Source organism: Panicum virgatum, chromosome 4K (assembly GCF_016808335.1).
Source record: "Panicum virgatum strain AP13 chromosome 4K, P.virgatum_v5, whole genome shotgun sequence".
Lineage (NCBI taxonomy): Eukaryota > Viridiplantae > Streptophyta > Magnoliopsida > Poales > Poaceae > Panicum > Panicum virgatum.
This window is the reverse complement of record NC_053139.1, coordinates 36,483,710-36,501,037: the sequence shown is the minus strand read 5'-3', so window position 1 is coordinate 36,501,037 and position 17,328 is coordinate 36,483,710. Positions and strand designations below refer to the sequence as shown.

Sequence of the window (17,328 nt, the reverse complement as noted above, 5' to 3'; positions counted from 1 at the left end):
CGATGACGTGGAGGGCGAGACCAACACCAGCCAAGGGCGGCCTCCCCCGGGCGAACTCTAACTGGGGCCGGGCACCAAGCGCGCGGGCTTGCACGCGGCCGTGCCAAGCGGCCGCGGCGGCCAGCAGGAGCACACCGGGACCCCACAACACCCGTCGAGGGAGGGAGGCCACGAGCAGATCCGGCCATGGGGGGTGTAGATCCGGTGAAGGGAAGGCCGGATCCGGCCCCAGGCAGCCGGTGGCGGCGAGGGATGAGGCGGGAAGACGACCATGGTTTGGAGGTTGGAGAGGGAGAGGGAAGGAGGAGGCAGGCGGAGCCAGCTTCGGCTCGGCCGCCGCCGCCGCCCGGCCGGACGCCGGCGGCGGCAGCGGCCACCGGAGGCTGCTAGGCGGAGACGGGAGGCGGCGGCGCGGTATCGCCCCCGAGTCGCCAGGGGGGGGGGGGGGGCAACGCGGGGAGGGGCGACGCGGTATCGCCCCCTAGCATCATCAAAGTCAGGCTGGAGAAGAGGCCGGGCTTTTTGTCAGGGCAAGCCTCATGTTGCTAACTTTTCTAGCTAGGCAATTAACCCAGCCTCTAGCCTATACCAAGCTACCTCACTTGCGAAACTGACAATTATAATGGGAATGTATCATGTGCAAATCAACATCTCTCTGCAAACTATGGAAACTTCAATCTGTGTCATTGGATCAACATCCAAAGGGTATGAAGGATTGGTTAATTTTACAATCTGGACCCGCCCTTGGATTGATTAATAACACTTTTGCAAATCTCCCCTCACACCTCTCTGTGGCCCTCCCTTTGGATGTTAATATGATGGCTCAGATTGAAGTTTTCATAGTTTGCATGGAGAGGTTGATTTGCACCTAATATGTTCCCAATTATAATAAGTAATCATTTCTATTTCAAATAATTTATTTTTATAGATTTTCTGGATCAAAATAGTATATTAGAGACCATGTTGATATTTGAATGTTGGCGCTCCGTAAAGATGGCAAAAAAAAAAACTAAATATCCCTGCAAAAAGATATTGCACTTTGAAACAGTCAACTGGGCAACGATATTTTCCAAGCTCATTGAGCTTTTGACTAACTAGTCCACTTGGACATCTCGAGTTAGTTATGTCGCACTCAGAGTTTAGCAAATTTACAATCTTTTTGCATTGCAGTTGCAGCATCTATGTACATAGTGCAATGTATATAAGCACGACAAAAATGAAAACCCAGCTCAAAAGAAAACGAACAAAAATGAAATGAATATAGACTGAACCTTGTCGTATATGAACCATATCAATGTTTGACTAATGACTACTACTTTGTTTTAAAGAAATAGCCATGCAAGTGGGTTGGTCCACGAAACCCACAAATTGGTTCGCGAAGCCGTGTTTAAACTGGCCCGTAATTTGCGGGTTCGCAGACTTACCCATAGTCCACGAAACCCACAAATTGGTTCGCGAAGCCGTGTTTAAACTGGCCCGTAATTTGCGGGTTCGCAGACTTACCCATTTGCATCCTATACCGAAATAAGCACTACTTATTCTTCGGTTTCTCGAATTTTGGTCCTGCTCGGGTGACGGTGAGCCAAGCTCTATAAATTCATGTACCGTAGCCTCACAAGCACCACAACTCAGGTTTGCAATCGAAGTAAGAAAAGAAAACACAGCACCGGCGCTGCTATCCACCTTGGCAGACAGATGGCATCTGCGAACGCGGCCACCCCAGGTTTCCCTGTGCTTGTGGCCATCATGCTCGCATGTTTATCCTGCTTCCTCTCAGTTGCATCTTCTTCAGCTCCCACTGCACCGCTTCACAATACATCTGACACTGATCTCCAGGCGCTGCTTTGCCTGAAGCTCCGCCTCTCCGGCACCACCGGAGCCATGGCTTCATGGAGAAACGATTCAGCGCAGTACTGCAGCTGGCCTGGTGTCACCTGCAGCAGGAGACGCACATCTCGTGTGGTCTCCCTGGCTCTCGATTCAGCTAGCCTCCATGGTCAGATACCACCTTGTGTTGGCAATCTCACTTTCCTTAGGTCTATTCACCTTCCCAATAATACACTGAATGGGCAAATTCCACCTGAACTCGGGAACCTGAATCGCCTCACCTATTTGAACCTCAGCCACAACAGCCTCACAGGCATGATACCAAACACTATGTCTTCCTGCTCGCGCCTTCAGATCATTGATCTCGGGAACAATTTTCTTGACGGTGAGATCCCCTCGAGTCTCAGCGAATGTTCAGAGCTTCAGGAGATCTACCTGTTCAACAACAAACTGCATGGAATCATCCCAGTCGGGTTAGGTACACTCTCTAAACTGTCAGTTTTATTTCTCGACAGCAACAATCTAACTGGCGGTATTCCCTTTTCACTTGGAAGCAATTCAGTTCTCAGTACTGTCGTTCTCACAAACAACACGCTAACCGGAGGCATCCCACCTCTCCTTGTGAATAGTTCATCACTTCAATTGCTAGATTTAACAAACAATCATCTCAGTGGGGAGATTCCTTCTGCTCTTTTCAATAGCTCATCAATTGTAGTATTAGCCCTTGGAGTTAATAACTTTGTTGGATCCATACCACCACTCTTGCATATCTCCTCACCGCTAGAGATTCTAATCCTATCTGAAAACAATCTCTCCGGTAGCATACCTACCTCTCTAGGAAACTTTTCCTCTCTTAATTGGCTCTTGCTTTCGCAGAACAGCATCCAAGGATCAATTCCATCGAGTTTAAGCAGTATAACTACACTAGAACAGTTAGACCTGAGTTTCAACAGCCTGTCAGGGACTGTTCCAGATTCTCTTTACAAAATGTCAACACTGGCATACCTTAACTTGGGCACGAATAGCTTACTTGGGGAAATTCCAAATAACATGGGACATACCCTACCAAATATTCAAACACTGATTTTACAAGGAAATAAATTTAGCGGTCAAATCCCCTCGTCATTGGCCCTGGCAACAAATATTCAAGTGATAAATCTCCGTGACAATGCATTCCATGGAATTGTTCCCTCTTTTAGGGACCTTCCCTACTTAACTGAACTCAATCTAGGAATAAATCAACTCGAAGCCGGAGATTGGTCTTTCTTATCCTCATTGAGAAATTGCGACCAGTTGGTTTACTTATGCCTAGACAGGAATATCCTTGAAGGAACATTACCAAGTTCCATTGGCAACCTTCCAAGGAGTTTACAAGTATTATTGTTAACAGCAAACAAAATATCTGGAACCATACCACAGGAGATAGAGCACCTCCAAAACCTTACACAACTTTACATGGAACATAATTTACTTGCTGGAAATCTCCCAGACTCAATTGGAAATCTTCCAAACTTGTTTACCCTTAGCTTATCCCAAAACAAACTTTCTGGACAGGTACCACATTCCATTGGTAATCTCAGCCAACTCAGTGAGCTTGATTTACAAGAAAATAATTTGAGTGGTTCCATCCCAAAAGCATTAGGATACTGCAAAAATTTGGAAGCACTGAACCTCTCCCATAATAGCTTCAGTGGCAGCATACCAAAGGAGCTCTTTACTCTTTCCGCACTTGCGGAAGGTTTGGATTTGTCTCACAATGAACTATCTGGAGAAATACCTCTGGAGATTGGCGGCTTGATAAACCTCGAGTCCCTGAATGTTTCTAATAACCTATTGAGTGGAATAATCCCCTCCACTCTAGGAGACTGCATGCACTTGGAGTCTCTCCACATGGAAGGGAACCTTCTACATGGGGCAATCCCTAAATCTTTCATTAATTTGAGAGGTGTCAGTGAGATGGATCTTTCTGTAAATAACCTGTCTGGTGAAATCCCTGAGTTCTTTGAGTCTTTGACATCTATGAAGCTTCTGAATTTGTCATTCAACAACCTTGAGGGGCCAGTACCAACAGCTGGGATATTTCAGAACACAGGAGAGGTGTTCATTCAAGGAAACAAGATGCTATGCGCTAATATCCCTTTGCTACAGCTGCCACAATGTAACAAAGAGACATCCAAAAAATGGCGAGCAACTGTTATTCTGAAGATAGTAGGATTTACTGTCCTTTCTTTGGTCTTGCTGTCATGTTTTGCAATTGTTATTTTGAAGAAGAGAAAGAAAGTTACACGGTCATCTCATCCATCTTGCAACGAGTTTCTACAGTACTCCTATGCTGATTTAGTCAAAGCAACAAATGGTTTCTCTTTGGCCAACTTGGTTGGCTCTGGAAAAACTGGATCAGTCTACAAAGGTAGATTTGATTTTGGAGAACATACAGTTGCTATCAAGGTTTTCAAACTTGATCAACTTGGAGTACCAAAGAGCTTCCTTACTGAGTGTGAGGCATTGAGAAACACTCGGCATCGTAATCTTGTAAGGGTGATTACTGCATGCTCAACATTTGATACATCAGGACATGAATTCAAAGCTCTTATTGTTGAATATATGCCTAATGGGAGCCTAGAGGGCTGGCTTTATCCTAAACTGAACAAGTATGGATTGAAAAGACCATTGAGTTTGAGCTGCAGAATAACAATAGCAACGGACATAGCTTCTGCTTTGGATTACCTACACAATCGTTGTTTGCACCCTGTGATCCATTGTGATTTGAAGCCCAGCAATATCCTTCTGGATGATGTTATGGGTGCACGTCTTGCTGACTTCGGGTTAACTAAGTTTCTTCGAACTTTTGATCATTCCTACCATCATAGTTCTACAAGCTTACTGGGACCAAGAGGATCAATTGGATACATTGCACCAGGTGAAAACCTTTACTACAAAATTGGACATTTTGAATATCATGACCGTTTTATCTATTTTTTAATTAGTCATATTTTACATTTCCAGTTTCCCACAATTTAACAGTGTCCTTTTATTGTTTCTTGTCAGTACTAAGAGATAAATTGTTTGATCAATATTACAGAGTACGGCTTCGGGAGCAAACTCTCAACTGAAGGCGATGTCTACAGCTATGGAATTGTCATCCTAGAAATGCTCACAGGCAAGCGTCCGATAGATGAGATGTTTACTAATGGTTTGAACCTTCACACATTTGTGGAAAAAGCATTTCCTCAAAACATTGGTGAAGTTCTAGATCCTTATATCACTGCAGAAGATGGTGATCTGAACAACAATCTGGACCATGGAAATAATGCAACAGATGGTCTGGACAGCTGCATCGTGCAGATGGTTAAACTCGGTCTCTTGTGCTCTATGGAGACACCAAAAGATCGACCCACAATGCAGGATGTTTACACTGAAGTCATCGCAATCAAGGAAGCATTTGCAGCGCTACATGGTTGAGCATGTTCTCTTAAAAAAACACAACTAGTTGCATGGTAGCCTAAGTCCTGGATCTCCATGAGAGCAGGCTGAATGGCTGATAGTCCTCCATCCTATGCTTTGTCATCAATGTTCTTTCTGAAAGAAATACACCACAGCCTCATTCCTAATAGAACTAGTAGGCTCAAAGCTCTCGCTCCCTATATGTGAATTTCAATCAACTTGAGGATTTTATATCTTCATCATTGTACAACCTCACGCCTCTATAATACCATTTGCCCTAGAGTTCATCGATCTCAGCAGCCTTCTTTGCAATGACCTAACTAACAATTTTCCCATACTCCAGAGCTCCTGGTAATTGACACTCAGTTTCATAGAGCAAGCATCTCCATAGGCCACAATTCGTTTTCTAGAATGGTGCCCGTATGCCACGGAATTAACCTAGGGATGCGTAGTCACTTGGTACAAATAAGCTAAAGCAAAAGGACTACAGGGAATAAGAGACATGTACACCAACCATCCATTAACTTAAGGGGCATGCATATCGTTTACTGTATAAAGCTCTTCCCCACTGGACACTGAGGCCCTTCACCTACTCAGGAGTGACATGTGCCATAGAGCAAGCAGCTGTTTTATTCAACTTAATTGACAATCAGAACAATATTTGGAACATCCAGCACCAATTGCATTCTTACAAATAAAACCTTCACTTGATTTTTGAAATTGTTTGCATTGAACGGATCAGGATTTCAAAAAAGCAACAACAACAAAAAAGAAAGAAAGAAAAGATCACTGTCCAAGCAATTGAATCAGAAGTACAATAACAGAGATTCAGCTTTCAGTTCATTTTGCAGAGAAGTTGGCAAAGTCATCATTTCCCTCAACTAAAGGGACTTCTCTAATTGCTATCCTGATACACCCTTAGTTGTGGTACCTTTACATATAGATAGAAGGGAACATTTATATTATTACGGACCAGTCTGAACATAATACTTCAATGAATTTTCAAATCTTCCTACATTTCAAGCAGAAGTTTAGATAGCTGTAAGCTAACCAGGCTCATAGAAGATGAAGGATTATAGGGAAGTCGCAATTCCATACTTGCTATGAGAGTTCAATAGCACGTAGTAGATTGGGTCTTGATATGATACTTGGAGAAGTTGGAGGACAATGTATCCACATGTAGTGATGCTAAAGCAAAGAAGGAAAAAAAAGGATAAGGGTTCATAAATTATGCACATAAAATCATCGATATGAATCACAACTTTGTATGTCAACATATCCACTCATGTGAATGCACCATAACTGTAAGAGGAAATGTATCTATGTGTACCCCGAATGCAATTGGTCCTTCACAAACTTCAGCTGATGGGGTTACAGCAGCTTGTCAGCTTTACATAATGTAAATGTATATATTCTTGCAAGTAGGAAAGCAACAAAATCCCAACAGGGGCTACTACTAGGAAGCATTAGATAATATTCCTACACTCAAAAAGTATGCAAGTATATACATATCATGGCAAAAGTTTACCAAAATGAACAAAATTACCTTGGTAGTTAGCATAGAATAAGTTAATTACACTATTTAGATATATAAATTAGGTAGTATGTTCAGATTTATAGGCAGGATATCCGCACAATCCCCTGATGCAGGCATGAGAGCCAACAGAAGTGATTGCATAATGATTACTAGTATTGTTCATGCATTAGTAGCTTTCGCTTGGGATTTATATTGATTTGATTAGGTTTAATGCTTATCATTGGTTTTGTCACTTCCTCTAGGGAAGAAAATTAAAAGGAAAACACTTGATTACAAGATTTATCTCTATTTTTTTTTCTAGAACAAGCTGGGAGAACTGCATGACGTTGCATTAAGAAGAATGAGTTTTGTTTCTGGCTGTTAAGATTGTTTACATTTGTTTACATTCACAACCCTGGATGTATGAGAGACTACAGGTATGCATGTCCTACATCTTAGTCTCTAATATTCAAGATGACCCTTAAGAAGTAATCTCTAACATGGGATACCATGCCACAGCAACAATTGAGCAATCGGTGTCGGTAGCAGGTCCTACCCTTTCATGCACGCAAGAGCAAGACCCATTTATATCATGGATGTGTGCAAAATCAGTGTCAAGATGGCAGAAAGAGCAGGCGCACACCAGCAGTTGTACATTCAGACTGCTGCATTCGACCAAAGGTGCAGGCACGAGGAGAAGCAACAGCTCCACTATGAAGGTAATTAGCATCAGAAGAGGTCAAATTGAATGGCTTGAAGGTAGGAAGTTCCAGAGGAAGCAAGGGCACTGGTAAGGACTCAGGCAAGGTAGAAAGTAGATACTGATTCCAACAGAATGATATGTACTAAAACATATTAACAAACTGAACCAATTAACAAACCAAACAAATTAACCAACTGAAGATACAACTCAGGTAACAAAGCATTGCAGTAAACTCAGCACACAGTAAATGGATTTGTTAAGCAAAAATAGTGATAGGAGTAAGATGCTGATGTTTGGAGCCTCAAAAAAGATTCATTTACCTTCCGAAGCATATCAACAAGACAATCCAAATGGTAGTTGATATCCAAGATGATTCCTTGTGAGAAACCCAAACCTACAGGCATATTATCAACGCTTAACAAAATTCACCAGGTAAGACTTCCAAAATTATTAAACAAGCAAATATAATAACCATCAAATTAATACAAAACAATTGTTGCTGCACATTTTATAAAAGAGTCTAAAGAGATAGAAATAATGTGCAGATCAGGGTATCCACTGAAAATATAGTGAACAAACTCAATTGGTTGTGTGGAAGAAAAGACATCCTCCCCATGATTGATAAATAACAGCGCGACATGATTAAAGCTCAGAAAGTTTTAAATAAAAAATTCAGGAGCTAGTTACCAAAAGAGGGTCTCCATTTTTTGGATAAACTAAAAGATTAAGAGTAAAAACTTCACATCATGTTCATGAAAAAATAAATAAATTTTCACATAATTAGTTCAACAAATACTAAAATTTAAAGGAGGGTTTAGTGCAAAAGATGAGCTAGATGCAATAAAGCAAACTACATTGCTCTAAGCATTAAATGAACACATAAAAAAACCTTAAGAATTAGAGTAAAGAATGTTGAATTCTACCAACTTTAGCTTAAGAAGTCAAGATAAAATTTTATTATTTACAGTAATATTGTTTTTTATTTGTAATTTCTTTCTATTTGTGATTCTTCCAGGATTTCCCATTACATTTCTCCTGACAAAAATTAGTTGGGAAATGACATTTTGTTAAAAATTAAACCTGCAAAAAAATCATTCATGTTGATTTGGTGCTCACCCCCAAAAAGTTTGCATGATTGCATCTATCTCATGGTTTGTACTAAATATAGTGCCCAAGTTCAAGAATTCTTACCGATATTGCAAAGATATTAATGTAGAAATCAATTAAGGTTGCTGCCATCCACCTAAATGAACAATAGAAATAGTGAAATTTAGATTTCAATTTGATAAAGGAATCTTTTATTTTTAGTTCAACTGATGAACAAATATATTTAACCATCAATTTAAATTGTCAGATAAATTAAATATTTACACAACATTTCTCCTAAATGCCAAGGACAGATACTTAGAATAATAGGTCTTATTCAACAAGGGATTAAATAGCACAGGCGGTTGCTAACTTGATGAATTTATGTAACTTGCCGAAATCATCAAAACTTGACAAGCAAAAAATCAATGCATCACTAACACCCTTTGCCATGACATGCAACGGCTTCAGGAGTGGGCTGGGAGGAGCAACTGAATCCAAGATTGACGAGGTGGTGAGTACAGGGGAGACTGAGACTATCAAATCGGTTCAGAGGACAGACATATGGTCCCTGCTAGTCAGAACAATTTTGATAAAAATACCTATAGCTTCATGGAATTTAGTCAACATAAATGTACGAATTAAATGTTGACTGTAATTTCAGCGCAGGCTTCTAGTAGGATTGAATCTCATGTTTGCATTATATATTTGAAAAGTTCAAATCACCAATGGCTGCACAGTTATTGCTCCTAGGCTGCTGCAATCTTGCATCTAATTACTCTTTGTATCTTGTATCCGTTACATTGAGCTCAACAGGCCCCCAGAAACCAGCAAGGAAACAAAGTATGAATTATAATGTATTCACTTACGGTGTCAACAATTCCTTTCTAAAAGGAAGTCCATCAGTGATAACAGTATATATGACAACGGTAGCCATGAATATCCCCAAAATGCTGAAAATAACCCTTCCAATTATGACATAAGAGCATTTTCTCTGGGATAGGTTACCTTGCCTGAAAATGTTGTGAGAATACAAGTCGAGACAAATAGCATCAATATAATAAATAAAATATGCAACTAACAGCAAGTGCATGCAAAAGAACATTCCATGGACATCTCGATGGATCAACAAGATCAGTGTGCCTAGGAATGTGGTGGAACACAGTTTGCTGTGTTAATATGTTACTCAACATCTAGTCTATGTTACTCAACATTTAGGATGCAACCAATCTTGAGCTTTCAGTATGTCAGTTAATTAGGTGAAGGCGCAGCATATTAAATGGTCAATCGTGAATGATTTGGTACTCTACCTGATAAACAGAAGATCAAGTGGAACTTGGGATGGTCCTGCAGGTGTTACTTCAAAAAGCTTCGTAACAATATAAGCGCAAGTAGCAGCACTGAAAAGATAAAAAGAAAAGGAGAAAGGTGGATACCATTAAGCTGATCGGACTCAGCATAGAAGCCTACAAAGAAGACAAAAAACTAAAAGGTTTACAAAATATTAGAGGAGAAGGAATCAAATACCTGCCAAAGCAAAACAACAGAACCACCCACGCAGCAGAACTAACCCAGCTTGCTTCCTTGTAGATAACCCATGCCTAAAACACCATGAAAGAAACATCTCTAACTTGAGTCAGAAATTAAATTTGATCTTTCCAAAAGTAGTCCCTTTACCATCCGTGGGAGGTACCAAGAAATACATTAAGCAATACCTTCAGAGGTACCCAGTGTTTTCAAATCGCTCGTTTAGTCATTATTAATTGAGATATCAGTCCCTCGAAATCGATCAGGCAATTCGATTCAATTATATTACATAGTCGACCGGTCAATCGACTAATCGTTGATTAGTCACAAGTGACTACTAATCAAGCATATCTAGTTGAGTGACTAGCTCTGGTTTCAGTGATATAGCACTCAAGGCTCAGCCGGCCAAGCTGCTGCTGTCCTTTGCTGTCTGGTTGTCGGCTGCTTTCTCCTCAGTCCTCTCTGCACCCTCATTGCCTGTCCCATATCTAGTTTATCCAACTTGGTGCTCTGCCAGCTTGACTGCTTGTATTTCCCAAGGTTTGACATGCAGATGAAGGTACTCTGCTTCAGTGGTAGTGGTACAAACTGCTGCAGCTATCGGACCAGCTCCTGATCTTTGTGTTCTACTCTTTCTATTCTCTACTGCATTTACAGTCAGGGTTTCAAGGATAGGCAACCAACTAGGCTATAGCTGCCCTGGACCGACTGGTCAACTAGGTTGACGAGCCCAGAATCAATCATGATTAATCAATGCCTAGTCATGATTAATCGTCTAGTCTGTGACCCAGCAACTCAATTTAACAATTTGAAAACATTGGACGTACCAATATTTTGGTAGTTCCCCAAGTAATAATTTGACAATGTCTCTTGTTACCTCCCAAGGATGGTAAAAAAAGGCTCTTCCGGCTAACATTTCCTCATAAGATGGTAAGCATCAGAGGTTTTTGTTAAAAAACATAGTATAAAAAGTGACTGCTTAGGAACTGAAGTCAGGAAAATAAAGGCATCACCGAGATTGCAATTACATTCACATAAAAATCCACCAGTGTTGCCACCATCCATCTGCATACAATATATAATCACAATTTTGAAGTGAATGTATGTATCTTGTGTAGATGTAAGCAAGTGGAGCTGTGGAAAGAGTTATAACATGCATACTCTGATGTAATAAATAGTCCACTTATTAAAATGTACTGATTCTCTCAAGAACAAACTTTTACTAAATATGTCATGATTCCACACTAACTCCAAAAGTAGGTTTTATCAAAAAAAAAAAACTCCAAAAGTAGGTCCATCAAGAGCAACCTATACTACTTGCAGCCAGCCTGTTCGGCTGGGATGGAGCTGCGGCTGAAATTCCAGCCCTCGCAAGAGCCAACCAGCCCCAGCAACCATGCATCCAGCCGCACCCCCAGCCCTCCGAACAGGCTCAGCATTGTTGAGCAAGCGTAAGTTTTCATGATAAGATATTGGCAAAGCACCAACACCTCCATACTGGTCCTGATCCAGGAAAACCCAGATACAGAAACAATCTATACTTATGTGATTATAAAACATGGATTGTGCGATATTATACATTAACTAAGGTTCAATTAATAAATCTAACTTTACAATGAAACTTCGACGACCTTTCAGGTGCTACACCATTGCCAGTTCATCACGTCTCCTTACCACTGTGAGAAAAGAGCAAGTTCACGAACCTCCTAATGGCTACTTGACCGCACAAACATTCAGCTCAACAATAACGCAATAGCTTCCTAGTTCCTACCAATCCGCAAGCAAAGCACGTCAGAATCTAGCAACGTTGCCAAAGTTCACCGGAGTAAACACTATGCAATCCCCTGCAAAACCATCCGACCCACACGGAGGCGGATCGGGGGAGAAAGAGAAGCAGCACTTACGGCGTAAGCAGCTCGGGGCGGAACGGCGAGCCGTCGGTGGCGCAGGTGTACACCAGCGTGCCCACCATGAGCACGCCCAGCGCTGCGAACACCGCCCTCCACGCGAATAGGGACCCCTGCGCCGCCATGACCACCGCGCGAGAGGAAACGGCCGCGGATTTAGTGCGGGGGCGAATAGTTGCCGGCGGAGCCAAGTAATAGGGGGAATGGGGAGTGGACGGGAAGCTGACACGTCGGCGCGGCGGGAGCGGAGGCGGAGGCGCGGCCACGTAGGCCGCGGGCGGCGCCACCGCCGCATCCCGCGACTTGGAAGTCGTGGAGGGTCCCGAGGTTGAGTGTTGGCAGTAGGTTGGTTGACGGAGTCGAGTCGCCGGCGGCGACGGCGGGGGGTTCGGAAACGGAAACGTGCGTGCGTGGGGAGAAAACGGGTTTCCAGGACACCACGGCTCATTTGGTAGGCCCAAAGAAAACTGGGCATGTTGCCAAAAGATTTTTTTTTTAAAAAGGAAACTGGGCCTAGTTCGAAGGACTGATGCTGGAGGCCCATGAAAGGAACGGGTGGCGTTGGCTTCCGTTTCCTGTTTCTTTTTTGCGACTGAATCCCTTGCGTGTTTGCTATGCCCAGCTTCCGCTTTTGAAAAGTTAATTAAAGGGGATTTTTGTCTAATATTTTTTGATAAAGAATAGGACCGGTCTCAATATCCATCTTGTGGATATATATGGCCAAACGTTATAGGAGTGTTTAGACTCTAAATCTCAGATGAGAAATTTTATAAATAAAAAGTTGTAAAACAAAGAAAGAAAGCTAAAAAAACTAAGTTGCAATATCTATTCTTCGTTCCTGCTTCAACTTTGCAATGCCTTTACGCAACACCAATTCATCACTTGTCTGCTTAGAAACTTAATGTTTGAATCATGTGTCTCTTGCCAAATCTTTTTAGGTAAACCTCCACCTAGTGTATGGCGTGTGTGAGGAGATATCGACATCATCTCGAGGGAGGGAGTGTCACTAATGTTGACGCCCCATAATGCCAGGTAAGAAATTTCTCAAACGGTTTTCCATAGCACCTGGTATCAACACAGACCTACGAGTAGGGGTAGCATCTTGACAAAGCTTCCACGGTGGAAAGCAGCATTTTTGAAGCGACGCTATTTGCCAGCCGGCCGGCATATATTACTCCCTTCATCTAAGTATGATTGATTCATTTTTCTCCGAGCCTGATTATCCTCCGCGCCCATGTCGAGCGTTTTCCCCGCGTCTGTTTCTCCTCTGCGCCTAAATTCTCTTTCTATCACAAAGTCTTTTTCTCCATGCCAACCTTTTCCCTGCCGCAGGCGCCAATTCCTTCTTTGCTGATTTGTTTTGGCATCGCTTAACGGCGCCCCTATGCGCGGGCTTCCGTTTTCAATCCAAAATTCAAAACCGAGCAAAGCTGAGGAGACGCGAGGTGGCGTTGGAGATGGCCGCGGCGAGAGGAGACGCACCAGCGATGGGACATCGCAAGCTGAGGACTGCGAAGGGGAGGCGAACGGACTTCCTCGCGGAAACACCGAGGCGGAGGCTAAATGTACCCATCAAAACTGAATTTTTCAATTTTCGAAATATATCTATCATATTTGGATGGAGGGAGTATATTGGTATGATGTACCCCTTATATTCCTACAACAGTACAACTAATGACACAGATATGGTCGAATTTAACTGCATGTTACCCTTGTTTATTACTATCTCTGTTTCAAATTATAGTTCGTTTGACCTTTTTATCTTAAGTTTGACCACTCGTCTTATTTAAAAAAATTGTACAAATATTATCAAATTTAAATCATTTATGAAGATCTTGTATTGATAAAGTAACCCACAATAAAAGAAGTGATATTTTACATAAATTTTTGGATAAGACGAGATGTCAAACTTAAGATAAAAAAGTCAAACGATCTACAATTTGAAACGGAGAGAGTGTATCTAGACAAGAGCGAGTAACAGTAAGTTTTCACTCCCCAAGTATTTTCTCTACCGTATGAGCAAGAATCTGATGCTGTTTTTTCTTTACATCATAAGAATCTACCCTTGGATTCCTAAATGATGAGCAGTGTTGTTGTTGGAGTTTGGCCCTGGAGATCTAGGCCGGTGCCAATATGCTTGCATTGCAACCCGTCGGCAGCAGTCACTAGCAAAACGACGACGTTGCATGCTGCAGCAGTGCAGCAGCCAGGCAATGCGTTCTCCCGCACGTTCTGAAATCTCTTCTATTTTAATTGCTCATCACTGAAGTCAAGGTGGGCAGCATCCCGATGCATCCATGCCGTCGGCGGCGATGCCAACCACCAGACATCCAGCAAGCACCGGTCAGTGCATGGCCACACCGGTGACGCCGAGGGATAGATGCGATCCTGGTAATCTGGTGGCGGAAAAGAGATAAGGATCGCAAGCCATTTGGATGCGTATCTAGCGACGACAGGTCAGGATGCGCAGCCATGATCACTCTATCCGGCCTGTGGGGTAGAGGTTAGCTAGTAGAGATCCATCTCATGGGCTAGTAAAGTGAAGTCAGCAATTCAGAAAAACCATCTGGTTTCTTGAGTTGCAGTGTTGGGATTGAAACACGCATTCGAAATGGTGACTGCATTTTGTCTATTTCTACGGGCCAGGGTATGTAAGTTGGTAACGGAATACTCCCTCTATTCCAAATTATAATTAAGACATTCCAACAATTTTGGAGAGTCAAAGTTTTTAATGTTTAACCAAATTTATATAATAGAATAATGACATTTATTATATAAACTAAGCACTATTAAATTCTTTATTAGTTATATTTTCATAGTATACCAATTTGATATCAATTCTCTATAATTTTGATCAAACTTGAGATTGCTTTGACTCCTCAAGATTCTTGGAATGCGAGGGAGTAGTAGACAGCTAGACATTATTATTAGTTACACTAAGTGGGCCCTACCAAGAGTTGAAGATCGCTGCTGATTCAAAATTTTTCTTCGTGTACAAAAGTTAAATGATAGATTATAACTTACTCCTACCCTTGAACGCAGTTGCAGGTATAAAAAAAGAAGCATAATAAACTGCAGTGGGATCATTAATTAGATCAACACAGCCATCTGGAGGAATCAGAGTGGTCCAGCAAAGCGAAGCACGCATATTGTAGCTTCCTATTACCCAGACAAAGGAAGTTTTTCAGTACTGTCAGCATCGATCTTGTAAATTAACCTCGCTTAACAACAACACAAACCTGTAAAGTCAACTGCTTTTGCGTGTCCAAAGATGCTCTGGTCTTTGCAGTTTCTCGTGTAATTTGCTTAACGATGCTACAAGCTTGCAGAGTTAGTTCGGGACCACCTGGATTGTTGCAGCCAGCCTGAACAACATTGCCTAGCGTCGTAAACAAGTTGAATGCAGGTATCAATCTCTAAGGTCCTGTTTAGTTCCCAAAATATTTTCTACAATATCTATCACATCAAATCTTTAGACACATGTATGGAGCATTAAATACAGTTAAAAAAATAACTAATTACACAGTATAACTGTTTCATACGAGATGAATCTTTTAAACCTAATTAGTCCATGATTGGACATTAATTATTAAATAACAACTAAATGTGCTACAGTACCAAAATACAAACTTTTTCGCGAACTAAACACAACCTTAGGCTGACGGTTACAAATTTTTTTTGAAACGAACCAAGCAGGAGAGCTGCCGATTATATTAAAAAAAAGAAGCAACGCCCAGATTGGGCACAACAACAAACAACAAAGACAACAACACCGACCGGTTGGATTGGGACATCAACACGGTCACGCAACTCAACTCGAAACTCGATTCAACAGCATCCGGTTGGATTGGGGCATCAACACGGCTGCAAACTCAACTCGACTTCACACCAAACCGCCACTACCAATCTTGGCTGCCATCCCCCACCAACGGCGACACCAACACACCGCTAACCCACCAAAGGCCACTCCGAGAGCAGACACCGACCCCCGCGGCCGAGGATCCTCCGAAGCGATGTCTCCAACGAGAGAAATGGCGTCGACAGACGTCATCATCGCTGCTCCGACAGGAGCATGGCTTTTGCCAAGAGGGCATCCCACCGGCGGGGAGAATAGACGACATGCCAACGCCTCCAAGGAGGAGTGTGGCGCCCAAAGGCGTCACCGTCGCAAGGCTTTTGCCCGCCGCCATACTCGCCCGACCCGACAATGAAGCGGCCCGAAGAGAAGAAGAGGCCATTGCAGTCAACCACACCCCCACGGCGTCGCTGACGTGCATCTGCACAGCCGGCAAAGCTACGCCACCACGGCGTGGCATGTAGCAGCAGTGCATGCCGCCGGCGGCCACGCCACCACGGCGTAACCGAAAGCTTCACAGGCACGACCTCTCCTCGCCACCGCTCCACTGCAGCACATCAGCCGTCCTGACCGCTCGAGCACCCGCTCGCGCGCCATCGCCCCCGCTTGGCGCGATGCCACCACGCCGCCCAGGGCCACGACGCGGCACTCGAGGAGGTAGATCTGCCACGACGCCTCGGCATCCCCCGCCACATCCCCACGCCGCAGCCCAGCCGCCTCCGCCGCTGCAGACCTGCGAGCGCGCCACCGTCTCCGCGCACCAGGACCGGTCGGGACACAGCCGCCTTCCATCACCATCGCACCACCGCGCCGACGCCACACCGGACCGCCAGCCCACGGCCACCAGCGCCGTCGGCCGACGCCCCCACCACCACGCGCACGCACGGCTGCACATCCACTAGATCCGGCCGGCGCCGTGCCGGATTCGTGGCCCCTCGAGCTCCGCCGCCGTGGAGCGCTGCCCGCGCCGTCGAGCTGCCGCGGACGGAAATGACGGCCGCGCCCGCCCGAATCCGCTAGAAGGAGAGGAAAAGGGCCCCCCCACCGCCCTCCTCATGAGCCGCACGGGCTTCCGGCGGTCCACTCGGGCGGCGGCGCGGCGGGCGGAGGCGTCGGTGGGGGGCAGCGGCTAGGGTTCCCGAATCGCCCGAGCGGGGGTGACGCGGACGCGTTGGTTGGCAGTTTCCCTGTCGCCGTCCTGAGGTTACAATTGGACTGAAATATAACTAAAAGTAATACCCTGGATGAGTACGTTGTCCCTCTCAGCTCATCTCGGCTGACCGTAGCATTCTTAATGTCACAGCCCTGGAAAAAAAAAGGAAAAGAAAAAAAATCGCGCCCGGGCCCACCTGTCAGCCCCTTCTCTCTCTCCTCTCTCAGTTTTCCGCCCGGCGTGCCGCGGCACGCGTCGCCGCCGCCGGTTAACCCCGGCTTCTGTGCCACGTGCCGGCCATCGTCGTGA

At 43.9% G+C, this 17,328-nt stretch overlaps 2 protein-coding genes across 3 annotated transcripts; one reads left to right on the top strand and one right to left on the bottom strand.

Annotated features, from left to right (window-relative positions):
* The first annotated feature begins 1,591 nt into the window (after window positions 1-1,591).
* Window positions 1,592-6,050, top strand: LOC120703764 (probable LRR receptor-like serine/threonine-protein kinase At3g47570). The gene is made up of 2 exons (XM_039987933.1): window positions 1,592-4,747; window positions 4,910-6,050. The coding sequence occupies exons 1-2, from the start codon at window positions 1,600-1,602 to the stop codon at window positions 5,287-5,289; spliced, it is 3,528 nt and encodes a 1,175-aa protein (XP_039843867.1). The 5' UTR covers window positions 1,592-1,599; the 3' UTR covers window positions 5,290-6,050.
* LOC120703766 lies at window positions 6,047-12,292 on the bottom strand. 2 transcript variants are annotated; one of them, XM_039987936.1, is made up of 9 exons: window positions 12,008-12,292; window positions 11,117-11,168; window positions 10,104-10,177; window positions 9,887-9,976; window positions 9,446-9,589; window positions 8,682-8,733; window positions 7,811-7,884; window positions 6,370-6,459; window positions 6,047-6,283 (listed from the first exon to the last, which is right to left on the bottom strand). In XM_039987936.1, exons 1-9 carry the CDS (start codon window positions 12,133-12,135, stop codon window positions 6,274-6,276), a joined length of 714 nt encoding a protein of 237 aa, XP_039843870.1. In that variant the 5' UTR covers window positions 12,136-12,292; the 3' UTR covers window positions 6,047-6,273. The 2 variants fall into 2 exon arrangements, with proteins under 2 accessions (XP_039843870.1, XP_039843869.1); XM_039987935.1 differs by having other exon boundaries at window positions 6,047-6,459.
* Window positions 12,293-17,328: the final 5,036 nt, after the last annotated feature.

Coding starts and splice junctions, on each gene's coding strand:
- LOC120703764 (XM_039987933.1), top strand. CDS start 1,600: ATGTACCGTAGCCTCACAAGCACCACAACTCAGGTTTGCAATCGAAGT. Junction 4,748..4,909: donor AATTGGATACATTGCACCAG/GTGAAAACCTTT, acceptor TCAATATTACAG/AGTACGGCTTCGGGAGCAAA.
- LOC120703766 (XM_039987935.1), bottom strand. CDS start 12,135: ATGGCGGCGCAGGGGTCCCTATTCGCGTGGAGGGCGGTGTTCGCAGCG. Junction 10,178..11,116: donor TGAATGTAATTGCAATCTCG/GTGATGCCTTTA, acceptor ATGGTGTTTTAG/GCATGGGTTATCTACAAGGA. Junction 9,590..9,886: donor CTTGATCTTCTGTTTATCAG/GTAGAGTACCAA, acceptor CAACATTTTCAG/GCAAGGTAACCTATCCCAGA.